The sequence below is a fragment of the Bemisia tabaci genome, chromosome 1 (genome assembly GCF_918797505.1).
Source record: "Bemisia tabaci chromosome 1, PGI_BMITA_v3".
Lineage (NCBI taxonomy): Eukaryota > Metazoa > Arthropoda > Insecta > Hemiptera > Aleyrodidae > Bemisia > Bemisia tabaci.
The window spans coordinates 26,051,110-26,066,099 of NC_092793.1; the positions used below are offsets into that span (position 1 = coordinate 26,051,110).

General features: G+C 40.0%; 1 protein-coding gene across 5 annotated transcripts in view; it reads left to right on the plus strand.

The window, feature by feature from the left end:
• Positions 1–14,990, plus strand: part of CalpA (calpain A) — a 44,103-nt gene that overhangs the window by 19,773 nt on the left and 9,340 nt on the right. For 4 of the 5 annotated variants that reach the window (XM_019057577.2, XM_019057579.2, XM_019057578.2 and 1 more), the window contains 7 exons: positions 9,060–9,242; positions 10,290–10,359; positions 11,020–11,137; positions 11,691–11,825; positions 12,522–12,690; positions 13,764–13,945; positions 14,489–14,739. In XM_019057577.2, coding sequence (XP_018913122.1) covers positions 9,060–9,242; positions 10,290–10,359; positions 11,020–11,137; positions 11,691–11,825; positions 12,522–12,690; positions 13,764–13,945; positions 14,489–14,739 — 1,108 coding nt within the window. Of the gene's footprint in view, positions 1–1,488; positions 1,622–9,059; positions 9,243–10,289; positions 10,360–11,019; positions 11,138–11,690; positions 11,826–12,521; positions 12,691–13,763; positions 13,946–14,488; positions 14,740–14,990 lie in introns of those variants that run through there. The other variant, XM_019057581.2, reaches the window with a different exon arrangement.

Genomic DNA, 14,990 nt, shown 5'->3' on the forward strand with positions numbered 1-14,990 from the left:
TAATTTTACTTCAATTTTAATTATTGTGAGGTTCATGGCAATTTCTAAATTGATTCTACAATAAAATCAAAGTACCTTTGAATTCATAATGGCTAGTCAAAGTAAAAACTTGAGCACTTGCATTGAAACCAAGAACTGATCGGACAGAATACGAGAGAATTTTTATTTTTTGACCACTAAAACTTCTCAAATGAAACACTAATTTTTGAGTGAGCGCTTTTAACATTGCTCTCAACGACACGCGAATGACTGCAGCGCTTCACTTAACAGACAACAACGTCTCCTAGACAACGACAACAACTCACATGAAACTAAACAAACCCGATAAGCCAATCAGAGTTGTCTCGAAATTCTTAATTTTTTCCAACATCATAAAAGACACTTTAAACCATAATTCGAGGTACTCAATGGATATAAAAATATGCATTGAGTTCGCTTCAGTCCCAAGGATTTCACAAAGTTCATACGGTCACTAATAATGGTACTAGGACTGTTGAAAAAATCAAATTTTCCCGCCAAACAAAAAATTGAAGCTGGGTCACAAACATGCCATGAAGCAGTCCCTACGCCTTTCTGCGGCCTCAATCTCATTGGCTAACGAGTCCCTGTACTTTTTGCGTCACGAACAAATTTTAAGATGGCTGCCTCCAGTACCTCGCCACCTCCTTCTATATTTTCTCCATGTTCGCCGACCACACCTACGTTGCGTTATGATGTGCGTGCTTGGCGCGTGGCGTGAATCACCCGGCTCCCCCCCCCCCCCCCCCCCCGCCCCCAGGGGGCCTCAGGATGCGGAAGGCTGCGGGGTCTAGACGGATGTTACCCGCGCACCCGCTTCGTGCCCCTCGTAGCAGATCGATATCTTTGGCGCCACCGTGGTGCAATAGCCTTCCTCCTATTCGCTTCCTTCCCTCAATGTTGCTACCCCAAGGCATTAATATTTAACCCCGCAAAAAAATGCCATGTGGGACCCGCTGAATTTTTAAAAATTTTCCGAGGTCTCGGAGCGCTCCCAGACCCGTTTCCCTCGCTGCTCACTCCCCCACCAGGTTAAAAAAACTCAGAAATATGACACCGAAAGGGCGAAACCCCACCCCTCTAAATTTTAGCAGTTTTTTTTAGAAAATGCAAGAAATTGTACGGTTTTTTCGCCTCCTCTGCTTCAACGGTCCTTATCATACTATCAAGCCAAAAATGTCAATTTCAACTGTAGGAGTAATCACAAGAAAAATTAACGTATCATATTTGCGTTTGGCGAGTTGACCATTTGTTAAATTGTGCTAGCAAAACAATCTTAACCTCTCAGTCCATTCTTGTCGCCGGCATAATCTCGATACATCGATGTATGCTGAATTTCTATTCCTTACGAAAGTATCGACTAAATTTGGACCCTGCGCTCATCGTGGCAATCCCGGTTACGCGTCCAGGAACGGGGAACTCCGTCCCTGTCCCTTTGCCGCAAAGCGCGTGCAGTAGCCGTTCAGTAGCTTCGGAGCTTGAACTGAGGCGCCATCGGAGATTGCCGTAAATTCCATGTTAATGGTCCCTGTTCTCGTAGTGTCAACCTAATTTCTCGGCCCCTCCCATGCCTTATAGACTTCGAGGTACCCGTATTTTTTTCGTAAGTTGAACCCCCTTCTCCTCTAGGCACGTCAACGTTGCGATTGGCTTTTCGGATCGAATTTGTGCACCGCATGCGTCTGCTCATAGGTTAGGCGAGGCAAGCTTTGTTTATGTTTTCATTTTCTTCTTTTGGTCTGTTTTTTGTTGTGCCTTTTAATCTATAAAAGGAAAATAATCAACAAGTTTTTACATTTCTTTTCCTGAGAGCGTTTTTTTAAAGGAAAAAATGGAAGAAAAAAAAATGCCAAACATGGATTCCAAAGAATATTTGTTTTTAAAACGCCCATAGTTGATTTCAGATTCTACCCAATTCTCTAATTTATTTCTGCCTCGATAAAAGTGCGACATTCTCATCGGGACTGAAATCTGAAGCATTGTTGTCGGTAACAAACCATTCCTTACCATAAAAATATGATTGCAAATACCACCAGGAAAGTAGGCAGGTTCTGGAATTCACCTCGAACGAATTGTAAGAAGATTTTGTTTTCTTCCTGGATTACCTTTTTTTTCAAATTATATTTTACTTATTTTTTTGTGCAGCAACATTTCTTTTATAAGTGAGCCTTGGTGTAAATTTGCCATACTTTCATTTTCTGACTACTTAATTTTAGACTTCTGGTCCATTTGTGTTACAAAGCTCGGTTATTCCAAATGTTAGTTCTCCGTACGAAAGTTGTATGACAGTCTAGGGTGTTCAGGTGTAACCTCCACCAATGAGAATTTTCATTCGTGGACTGTTAACATGTCTCGTCAACAGTCTATCGTGTCCGTTGACGAACCAGGTGCTTCAATCAGGGCCGAACGGGTGAGCTGTTGCGAGATTTTTAACATAATCTCCTGATCAACAAGTTGTCTCAAATGTAGTCCAAACACGTTTCCGAAACCGTAAACCGCCAACGAAAATTAAGTTACAGTTTAATTACCGGCGGTATGGCGGGAAATGTTAGGCCACACCCATCTAATCACAAACGGGAAACGAAAATTTGCTCTCGTGACCTATCTTTTCAACTGTATACGGATCCTGACAACCTACTGAGGAATGAAAATTCGCTTTTGTAGCAGAAAAAGAAGAACAGCCTATGATCATTGATCGAAAGCTCTGATTGTGAGTGTAAAGAATACGCCGCAACTCACCAACAGCGTAGCGCGCCGACATCAAGTCGGTGTCGGAGGATTGATTGCCTCAAGAGGCAATCTTCCGACAAAGAAAAAAAACAGAAGGTGATTGCGAGTTAACTTTGACGGCCATTTTGCGCCTCATTCGCACGATCTCCGTAACTGGGCACAGCTTTAATCGCAATATCTCAGAAACGGTAAATCCATCGAATACATTTTAAACTAGATACGTCAAAGGCTTACAATCAAATTTCCGATCACACTAACTTGGAAAAGGTGACTGGGAACAATACTTCAGCTAATTTTCATGTGTATCTGATTACGTCAGGGGGTACAAATTCTTTGTTCATCTTAGATCACGCGCTCTTCAAGAGTAAGCAGGAACTAACAAGGATTTATTCTTTTTTTTTTTTTTTTTTGTAAATCAGCAGTTAATTATCAGTAAGTAATCGAGCAACATCAGCTATTGCCAAATTTAATTGGGCAATTTAATTTTTTACATGCAAACTGTTGTGCGAATTTTTGTGCTAATTTCAGGGAATTTTCTGCATAGTAGGTGCGAAGCAAATTCCTTTAAATTTTCCAAGGAATCCGCGCAAACGTTCACTTGTAAAAAATTTAATCACCCAGTTAAATTTGACAATAGCTGATGTGGTTTGGTTCTTTTCTGCTAAACGCGGTCCAATTATCGGTATGCGATTAAATCGTGGCGAGTAAAATCGCGCATATTATTTTCCCAGGTATACGACTTACAAGCAATAACTCGGAATATCGCCCACCAAATGGAAAAATGATGGTGTGAAACACTATTTCTCACGAGCACGCTTTCCGTTCTGTACTGATGGGCTTATGACACGGTCCGTCGCATCGGTTTTTTTCTTTGTCCGTTAGTCGGAAATCGGTCGTCGGTTGTTGTTTCGTTCCGCTGTAAGTCAGTTTCCACCTTTATCGTCACATCTGCGCCAAGATGGGTGTGACAACAAGCATCTAACGGCGGGCAGTATTTTTTGTTGTCATCGGGAAACGATTCCTAACCTGGATCTCTTCGCGTGAAGTCCGATATGGCAATTACTTAATGGATCTGATACCTGATCAACCCTCATGATTCATCCGCAGTTATTGCTTCGTGAAGCTTTGCCCCTCTTTTCAGAATTTTTATCACTTTCCATCGGGTACTCAGTGATACCGCACAATAAAATCACCATTAACCTCTTCGAAGGCAATCAATTTTTTGGTCCCATACATTCGACAGTTAGCCACACGCAGTGTATGGATAGTTTGTTGTAGTGCCTATAGTCACCAAAAACGCATAAAAAATGGTGAAGAACAAGGTGGGAAGATAAACTTGAACGAATTTCAAGGATCGCGCATGACCTATATACAGGATCTTCAGATGCTTATTGTCTTAAGATCGGCAATTTTTACAAAATCCGTCTTTCCGAGCCCTTCAAAATTGCAAAATACTTCTCGTCTATCCCAAGGTTGGACCATAGAACAGGATGCGTCGCGTTTTGGGCCGGCGAGCGAAGGAAGCAAGGAGGAAAAAAATTTAAAATAAGAAAGTAAAAAATCCTTTGTCCTCCCAGTTATCTTAACTCGCCACCACACAGTACTGCCTTTATGTAGTAAACGTCAGATATTCTTTATTACCCCATTCGTATTGATTTGTCTCCAGGATTGCCTGAAGTCAGTGATAATAAATTCAACCATGCGAATTTTTAATTAAAATGTTGACCAATATTTGAGATTATAGTTTTTCAAGGAAGTTTCGAAACCGTGGACACCTCGTCTGCCCAAAATCACGGGGGTGTCGACCTCAAGATACCCTCTACGGTTGCGGGTGCGTGCGGCGCGAACTGAGCGACCCTTTTTCGCCTTCAAATTCATTTGATACTTCATGCCTACACTAGAGCTTGAATAGTTGCATCACGTATTTTCATGTCTAGTCGGAAGTAGATGGCTAATGTCACCGCGAAATCATGAATTCAGTCGTTCGTTTACTCCTTAGAAATGCATGTTTGATTGTTTAGTTTCTCTTGAGTTTTAGTTCAGATTTAGATTTTAGGGAGTCCCAACATTTAAATTTTGTGGAAAATGTTTCCATACCTCACAGTTATCTCACTTTAATTTTTATAACAAATGGTGGGCTCTCTCAAATCTGACTTTTCTTGCAAAACTAAAGCGGAGTCGTGAAGTGAGTTACATCGGATGGAGCTCAACAAAGCTCCCCCCTCCCCCTTCGTTTTTAGTTTTTTTATGTGTCTTTTTTAGCATGACCCACATGCTTTTATTTTTGTTTTCGGCGATGGATCTCCTGTTGCCGGTTTTCGTTTCGACAATTTTTGTCGATTCTGAATGAACCGATGCAAAGATTAGGGCTCAATTTCACAAAAAGGCGAAATACGGATTATTTCCGTTGGAATGTGCCCGACCTCGTCAAACGATGGATTGTCTTTTTCACGTAAAAAACTGTTCAAAGTGTCTGTATTAACCGCTCGTTAAAACGTATGACGCTCGAACAGTAGGTAATTACCAAGTGGCTTATCATTAACTTCATGACACATCCTCCGCTTATGGAATATTAACGTGTATCAAAACAAACATTCCTAGGAGTTATTAAAATTACCCATCATACTTATCGATTATGAAACTAGAAAAAAACTCTGTCCTCGATCGACGCCGCGAATTATTTATTACATTCAGGTAATCTGATGTTTTGAATTTTAACCATTCATCAGTATTGCACAAATTATCTTGTAAGTCTCCTGTGCCGCCTCTTCAACGCAAATTCTGAAAATTTCACAGAAGTATGCTTTATATTCCCTCGAAAAATGGAAAAGGTGAGAGAAAATTGTTTGAAATCTTGCGAAGGAGATGGTGTTATTCTAGTTTTACTATCGTTATACACTGAGACCACCTTTTCATGCGGTACGGGCAATCCTTGGAATATATCAATTTTTAGATCTTCGTCTTGTTTAGTATATTCAGGCATTTTATCTTTATCTTACGGTGCACGAATGTAGGACCCCGATCTGAACCGGCACCAAAAATTTAGGGCGAAGGTGGTTTATTCCGCAAGTTTTAAAATCTCCGCCTAGTAGGGAGCGTTGACTTGGATGCCCGATCTGCCTCCCACCCCCCTCCTTCTAAACACGATCAAGGGTGCAAAAGTTACCAAAGGGCGCGCGCCCTGTTGGTCGTAAAGAAATTATCTTGTAAACAATTAAGGCTGATGTACGGGGGCTTGAACCTATTGTTAGAGCCGCATTCATTGTCATTCCTGCCAAGTTAAGACCTTAACCTTTTGAGCCTGAGTGAGGAATCCATCGTCCGCACCCTTCGACCCAGGTTAAGAGCGTGAATTGTTGAAAAAATTAAAGGTTATGTTGATTCCTGTCTAAGAACTGCTGCGTACTCTACAGGATAGGTCTTGTATGACTTAGTACATGCCTTAGCGACCGAGATCTTCAATGCGTGACCTCGTCATGAGAATATCTCATGAACAGGTCACGGTTGTCTGTATCAGCGTCGTGAGATGGGCAGTGCCTAAAGGCTGCGAGGAAAAGACAGCCTTTAAGTTCTTAAGGGACATTGGAAAAAAACTCCGGCTGTGGAAGCCGTACTTACGGGCTATATAGCCATACCGTCCGCGTTCCAGGCTCAGAGGCCGGAAGCACCGGGTCAGGGTGTCCACAAGTCCGAAAGGACTACGTGCAAAACGGGCCATTTGGGGCTCGGGGCGGATACCTTTGAGACTTGCCCTATGCATTCACCTAACAATGCCCCATCTTTTCCCAAAGTTTCAAGCCCCCCAAAAATTTTGGGGGGACGCGGCGGGGGGTCAAAGTTGAAAACCGGCAAAATTTTCGCGAATTTATTACTCGAAAACCAAGAGGTTTTGGAAAACGCGGTTTAAACGAGCGTATTCAGCGTGACGAGAGCTTTCAGAAAATGTATAACATCATAGGGTTTTGTCAACTTCAGCTCGAGTTATCGCCTCCGAAGCGCCGGAACGCTCAAAAAAGACCCCTTTTTTTTCACGTTCGGGCCGATTTAAAAAAAAGCCATTTTTTGATTTTGCTGAAAAACTGATATGTTGTTCCTGACCCTCTGTAGCACCTTTTGCTCTTTACCGCATGCTGGGGAAATGATTTGGTCGCGAGTTATAAGAGCGGAAAGGAGCGAAGGTCGGGAAAATCGGCTGTTTTAAACTGCGCGCGGCGACGGATCAGGAGACATGTGGCAACAATGCGAGGTCGGCAGTGGAGTGTGATTCGCCGAACTGAGTGGGAGGGGACGTTTTCCTTCCGATCAACGCCGCGCGCGCAGTTTAAAACAGCCGATTTTCCCGACCTTCGCTCCTTTCCGCTCTTATAACTCGCGACCAAATCATTTCCCCAGCATGCGGTAAAGAGCAAAAGGTGCTACAGAGGGTCAGGAACAACATATCAGTTTTTCAGCAAAATCAAAAAATGGCTTTTTTTTAAATCGGCCCGAACGTGAAAAAAAAGGGGTCTTTTTTGAGCGTTCCGGCGCTTCGGAGGCGATAACTCGAGCTGAAGTTGACAAAACCCTATGATGTTATACATTTTCTGAAAGCTCTCGTCACGCTGAATACGCTCGTTTAAACCGCGTTTTCCAAAACCTCTTGGTTTTCGAGTAATAAATTCGCGAAAATTTTGCCGGTTTTCAACTTTGACCCCCCGCCGCGTCCCCCCAAAATTTTTGGGGGGCTTGAAACTTTGGGAAAAGATGGGGCATTGTTAGGTGAATGCATAGGGCAAGTCTCAAAGGTATCCGCCCCGAGCCCCAAATGGCCCGTTTTGCACGTAGTCCTTTCCAGAAAGTCCGGAAAGAGTACTGATTTTTGAAGGGCGGCCCGGTACTGTACCAGTACCAGGCCCAGTACTGAAAAAGTGCGGAAATTCCGCAAGAAGGTCCGGAATTTTTTTTCATTTTTTGTCATTTTTGTCGCAATTTTAGCGAGGAATCAAAATTGTTGAATTTTTTCGAATTTCATCAATTGGAGATACTGAAAAAGCACTAAATTTTTCTGTTGAGGAGGTACTGAATTTCTTGGGAATGCACCGGAAAAGTACTGCAAAAGTACTGATTTTTGGCCAGCTTGTTTTAGTAGACACCCTGCCCGGGTGTAGCACCCGGAACTTTCGGGCTCTAAGCCCGAAACGGACGGCATGTCTATGTAGTCCGTAACCTTTTTTTCAGTGGACGACTATGAATACGATCTAAGTCTCGTCTCGTATTCACAGCGTCGCGGCCTGCCTCGTGTTTGGTGGCGTGCTTGTACCTACATCTGACCGGAAAGCGAGAAGACGGAGACGGAACGAAGGGAAACACGCGCCACCGTGAGAATGTTGAAAATTGTGTCAGCGGACGGTTTTTTCAATTAAGTCAAAGGAGTAATTAGCATGAAATATAGTCGTCGGGGCCCTCGCGCTAACGTTCCAAGACAGATCGTTTCGTCAATACAAGCTCGGTGTCACTCCTCGATTTTGTGGATCGTCGGTTTAACTCGAGTTTGATTTTGCAGGTATTGGTGTTTTCACAATAATTATAATTTATGACTGTTACAAATGTACCACAGTGAAAGCTCGCTAAGTCGGATTGTGTACGGATCTACAAAAAAATCGACTTAAGCGGCAAATCGACGTAACCGATTCTCCACTTAACTTATGGACGTGTCCAGGGACCGAACAAAAATTCGACTTAATCGGCGTTTCGTCTTAACCGTAGTTCGACTTAGCGAGCTTTTACCGTACTTTGTTAATTCGTTTACCGTCAACGCGTTTTGCAGAATTTTTCCGTCGGGCCAGAAAAACGTAGACGTACAAAAGAAGTGAGAGTAAAATGTTGTCAACTTATGCTCTGAGCATTTCACATTTGGGGTGAAACATTTTGAGCGTTTATCACCCTCATGTGGTGCGCATTTCGCCCCTCTCACGATGTGAGGAAAGTGAGGACAAAAGGGGGTGAAATGCACTCTACACACGAGAGATACACTCTCTTTTTTACGTTTGCACCGAACGGAAAATAATCAGAACATATATTGACTACTTGGCTATCGTATCACGTCATTTCAAACAGTAAGGATGAAGTCCACAAAAAGTCAAAATTTTCGGTATTTGAATTTTTGCAAAAGGGACCCTATCTTTCAAATCGTGTTTTGACTCAAGGAATTATTTAACTAGCCGGTGGTTGAAGTTAGTGAGCTCAAAAATCGTTATAATATGAAAAACTCAATTCATTAAAAGATGAAAAAAACTGAGGATAAAATTGTTTTCTTCTTTTTTTCCTTCTAGCTCGGAGAGAAAGGATCAGGATTCCGACCAAGAAGTGATGCTGGCGTCCAAGACTTCTACGAACTACGAGACAGGTGCCTTGCAAATGGAACACTTTTTGAGGACCCGGATTTCCCGTGTGATGACACCTCCATTTTCTTTTCAAAACCTCCCACAAAACCTTTCGAATGGAGGAGACCATCGGTAAGTTTTTTTCCTAATCAGAAGTTATCAGCAGGGTCGGATTTAGGGAGTGGCCACATGGGCCGCGGCCCATGGCGGCAAATTTTGCAATTTTTTTAAATGTAGCTATAAAGAAAATTCTGAATCAGAGAAAAAAATTACAAACGAGAAAAGGTGACAAAATCTCTCATTTCCTGAGAGTGTATTTCTAATTTTTTCGTCTTTTTGTGATACAATAGACAGCACCTTTAATTAGTCGAGTTAAGACAAAGAGAGAAACCGAACACGGAATTTGGTCTGGAACGGCGCGGCGCAGAGAGCATGATGACGAGAACTTGAGATGAAAAGGAGAAACCCTCGGCGCGGCGCGACGGTCGGCATGTAACACATATTAGCGCCTACAAGACTGCATGAATACTTAACGCATTGCGTCAAAGACAGTGCGGTCGCTGCGGTCAGCAGCGCATAGCGCCTACAAGACTGCATGAATACTTCATGCATTGCGTTAAACACAGTGCGTGCAGGAAAAAAACGATCAACAATACAGAGCAGGAAGAATTACCGCTTGATCCACCTGCAGGAATACAATAACTTCTTGACCACGTGACCAGGTGGATCGCGATTGGTCGAGTGCGAACATGGAAAGGCCCCGAAAACGGATTATCTTTGCGAAACCACGGTGTAAATCAAGTGTTTTTGAAAAAACGCGGCAATCTAGGCGCGCAGAGCTGTAATAAGGTCATCTTTTCGACATTTTTTATGAAATGGGGGCTTCTAAAATGGGAAAACCTTTTGATAAGTTGAGAACTTTCTCCATCTCTGATTCCTGCACCCAAGTATTTCGCAGATGCCTGTAAATTAAACGGAAGACATATCGCGTGGAGTGAATTGCATTTAGCTGGTTTCATCACCTAGAGGCCTGGTGACCGCATTTTGTATTTTTCTTCACTATGGTAATGACTGCTTTTTTGCATACTCTGCCGCTACAATGTACCAAACTGTTATTTCTTAAATACTATTGTTGTTTTTATCATATTTAATTCTCTCTTAATCTTTTTTGCTGTGCAGGAAATCAGCACTAATCCAAAATTATTCGTGGAAGGAGCAACCAGGTTTGATGTTGTCCAAGGAGAGTTAGGCAAGTATTCTCTGATCCTCCATTCTTAATAAATTTGAGTTTGGAAAAAAAGGTCATAACTATCTGTGCTTTATTAGTATTAAATTTCTTGCTCAAGCATATATTTTAGAAACTGAGTTGAACTCAGTATATAGGTATGATGTACCTTGTCCCTCAATCTAGAATACTAGGAGTTGAAGTCAAAAAAAGGAAGAAAAAGACTTTTGTGATTTAAGTTTAACATCTCCTGGGCTCTACTTATTAGACAAGTGAAGGGAGGAAATTTTACTTTTTTAAACGAAAAATATGTGTAGAAGGTGGGCAGTGAAAATGTGGAAAGCTACAGGATGGGTGCAAGAAAATGTAAAAGGCTAAAACTATTGCATTCCTGAGCGGAGTTGCCCTCCTTGGTGTGTTGAGGCCCCCCTCCCCCCAAGACCGATCAATATTAGAAGGTCTAAAATTTGTTTTTATCAATTAAGAAACATGCTTAGAGTTAATGCAAACTTTGATGTATTTATTACCCACTAAATACTCTAACAGAGGTTTCAGTAAAATATCTTTTTATCTTTCTTTCTTCATTCTGGATGAACCATGAATACATATTTGTGTTAAGCTCTTTTAAACTTTTGTCTTCCTGTTTTGAAATCCTTATCACCCATCAGTGTTTTGCCATTTTAGGTGATTGCTGGCTTTTGGCCGCTGTTGCAAATTTGACACTCAGCGATCAATTATTTTATCAAGTTGTACCTAATGATCAAGGATTTGAAGACAAATATGCGGGAATCTTTCATTTCAGGTAAATTTTATCAGCAAGAACTTTCTATATCGTAGACAGAGAGATGGTGATTTTGCTGTCTTGCGTTTTAATAAGAAACTGGTGCCAGATATGCGATGCTGGTTGCCCTCTGCAATCCGCAAGGTGGGGGGTCTGCTGGATATTTGTTTTGCATCTCTCTGCTTTCTGTCATGCAGTTAATAACAGACTAACCTATTTAATTTTTTAAAACATTATTTTTCTAAAATTTTGTTGTTTTATTTGTTACCCTCTGCAGTTCTTTTTTTTTTTTTTTTTTAATCGCATTTTAAATTGGATCAGTGATAATTAATGGAAGGCTGAAGTGTAGTTTAGAAAATAGCAGCAAAAGTGCAATAAAATAGAAATAACACAAAAATAAGTCATTAGCTTTCTAATGTGCCGTAGTCAGCTTAATACAATAACATATGAAGCTGTTTTTCGTCAATTCCTTCAACTTTTTTATCACACTATTTTTACCTAAGCTATTTCCAGACTATGTTATGCAGTCAGGACACCTTTGCAATTGATTTTATCATTAAGTTTTACTCCGCAGGTTTTGGCAGTATGGAAGATGGGTTGATGTTGTTATTGATGACAGGTTACCAACTTGTTATGGTAAATTGGTATTTTTACATTCGTCAACACAAAATGAGTTTTGGAGTGCTCTTTTGGAGAAAGCTTATGCTAAGTAAGTTCCCTCTGTTTATATTCTGCCTTTTATTATGAAATCAGGTTTATTGTTTCCTTAAATTGATGAATTTCAACAAAACAAAGAATTTGGTATTTAATGAAGTACATTTGAAAAATTTGTTTTTGGCTTGTTTAGAAGAAAGTAGCCTTGCAACTGTCACTAACTTTTTTATACAAGTAATTTTTGGATAGGGGTCATTGTAATTTCGCAGCTGCATTACTCAAAAGATTGAAAGAGCTTTGGCAAAAGTTTTTCACAAGGAGGCTCAGTCACAAATTAGCCCTCCTTGCATAATCCATCTTTTAAAAACACAATGTCAACATGATAAATCATTTTATTATGGTCTGTTTCTCATTTGAATCTTTCTTCCAATTAATTAAATAACCCTTTCCATGCAGTTGGGATCGGTGCAGTTTTCATTACTATGAGTGCCCTTGATCTACGAAGGGTAGGCAGGAATTCTTTTTTTCCGATCGTTAGCCATTTGCAGAAAAGCATGATATTCATCGCTTTTCATTCAAAAAATATGAAATTTTGAAGTCTAAATTTGGCAATGCTACCAAGTGGATCTAGATTTGTTTAAGTCTTTGAAATTATACTGAAGAATAACAAACTAAAGATTCGTAGACATCCAGAGGGAAGAGATATTTTACCAGTTTCCGCAGACTCCTTCTAATTGCAATTTTTTCCTAGGCTCCATGGCTCCTATGAAGCTCTTAAAGGAGGCAGCACATGTGAAGCAATGGAAGATTTCACAGGAGGTGTTACAGAACTATACGAGTTGTCAGAAGCTCCAGAGAATCTTTTTCATATTATTCTCAAGGCGTACGAAAGGTCTTCACTAATGGGATGTTCAATTGAGGTGATTTTTATATTTATGTGATATTGATGTAGAAGTTCAGTTTTGGATCTTTTATTAAAAATTTAATTATATACCTGCAAAATAAATCAAATCCTATCAATTTTTCAGCATTGATTTATTAACTGAATTAATTATTTATGCAAGGCAGGTGGGTAGTAAAACTCATGTATACGTAAAATAATCCCACAGTTCTGAAGGGAAGAATCATCGCACTATCATTTGATATCAAAAGGGATAATACCAGTAGGCATGAGAGTTCAAGGGTCACCGCATCTGGATATTTTAGGAATGGGTTTGTGTGAAGTTTTGAAAAGGGAATTTCAGAATTGAAGTTGTTGATTTTCTCAGGCATTTTTCAACCTCCTTCCGTACATTCTCAGAAGTTTCTTTGAAGCGAGAAATTTCTTCGAATTATTCAGCTCTGTTCTTTTGACCATACTTATTCATGTTCGATTCATGATGAGCCTGCAATGCAAACTTCCTCAAATGCATCATTTTTAATTATAATGTGATCCAAGTCGAAGGTGTTAATTCAGTCTCGCCTCCATTTTAGGTCAGGAAAAATTATTTAAAAATTCGGAAACATTTGCGTTACTTGAAATATTGTTACAAGCAAACATTCTGTAGCCATGAGCTTGAGAGAACAAACATGACAAAATGTGTGAAATAAGGCTTAAATATTAAAGCACCTAAAAAAGCAGAATATTTCAAGCCGCTACGGACTTCATTCTTAGCTGCAATAACAAAAATTTATAAAAACGAAATTTGAATGGTGACATGATCCCAGTTATCCCCCAACATAACCAGGATAAGGTCGCCTTTAAATTTGTATTAAGAACCTTTTTGTTTTTGCAGCTGAAAATGAGCTTGCAATGGCCTGGATTTGGTGTATAATATTTTAGCCTTGCATCAACCACTCTCTCATATTTATTCTCTTGTGCTTATATTTTCAGGCTGTGTAATTTAAGCATCATTTTACACATGAGTAGATTATCATAAGGTATTAACTTGGGATTCCTTACCTCTGAGAATAGAAGTTTAGTTTCTCATGTAATTCTTTGTCTTGGTTTCAGCCAGATCCTCGTGTATTAGAAGCTACAACGCCCCTAGGTCTTGTCAAGGGTCATGCCTACAGTATTACAAAAGTCAAATCAGTTGACATAGCGACGCCTAACACATCAGGAAAAATACCTCTATTGCGACTTCGGAATCCTTGGGGAAATGAAGCAGAATGGACAGGTCCTTGGGGAGACAAGTAAGTTGATCTATTTTTAATAGTGAGGAAAAATACCAATTAATGGCCTGACAAACTTAACTGAACAATCAAAAAAAGAAGACCATAAAAAATTGTATAATGCTCCTCTACACAAGAACTAATCCAAGTTTATGTCAAGTAGTAATTCAAAGGAGGGTTTAAGCACACTATACTGAATCCTGAATTTGCATTTTGATAAATGCCTCAAATAATATAAAATTCATAAAAAGGAGCTTCTCTTTAAATCCTGGATTCTGCTTAAAATGGAAATATCTAAACAAAAACGTAAAAAATGAACAAAAGCAGACGAAATAAGAAATTCTTTTAATTTTGATTATGTATAAACTTGTCTAAGTAATCCCACTAAAGTCAGTGTTTTTGCTCTGGCGCTTGTCCTTATAAAATAGTTTATAGTGAAGTCTTTAGTGGCCATTCATTCCATAATTTTCAGTCAGGGACATAAGTATTTGCATCTTTCAGAAATTTATCAAAAATCTACGTAATTTATGTACAAGAATGTTAAACCTTGCTTTCTTTGATTAGATCTCGAGAGTGGCAGTTCATTTCAGAAGCTGAGAAAGCAGAAATGGGTTTAACGTTTGATGAAGATGGAGAGTTTTGGATGTCATACAAAGACTTTTTACAACACTTTTCAAGATTAGAGATCTGCAACTTGAGTCCAGACTCTCTGACGGAGGATCCATCTCATCAAAGTCACAAAAAATGGGAAATGAGTGTTTTTGAAGGTGAATGGGTGCGTGGAGTCACTGCTGGAGGATGTAGAAATTATCTTGGTAAGAATTGCTGTTTAGCTACCTACCTGTAAGTGACTCTACATTTATCTACCAGCTAAGCAACTTGAAAAGCAAAATATCTTGTTAAAATTTTCTGTTACTATAAAGCTTGAATATCATGAAGGCTGTCCCAAAAAGACCTAGACTGATACTGTAACTGAAATACTAAGTCATCTTTTCAGCTAATCTAGGTTTAATTCAAAAGAGAAAAACGCTTTTCACTTTTCAATCCATGTTTTTCAAATTTCCTG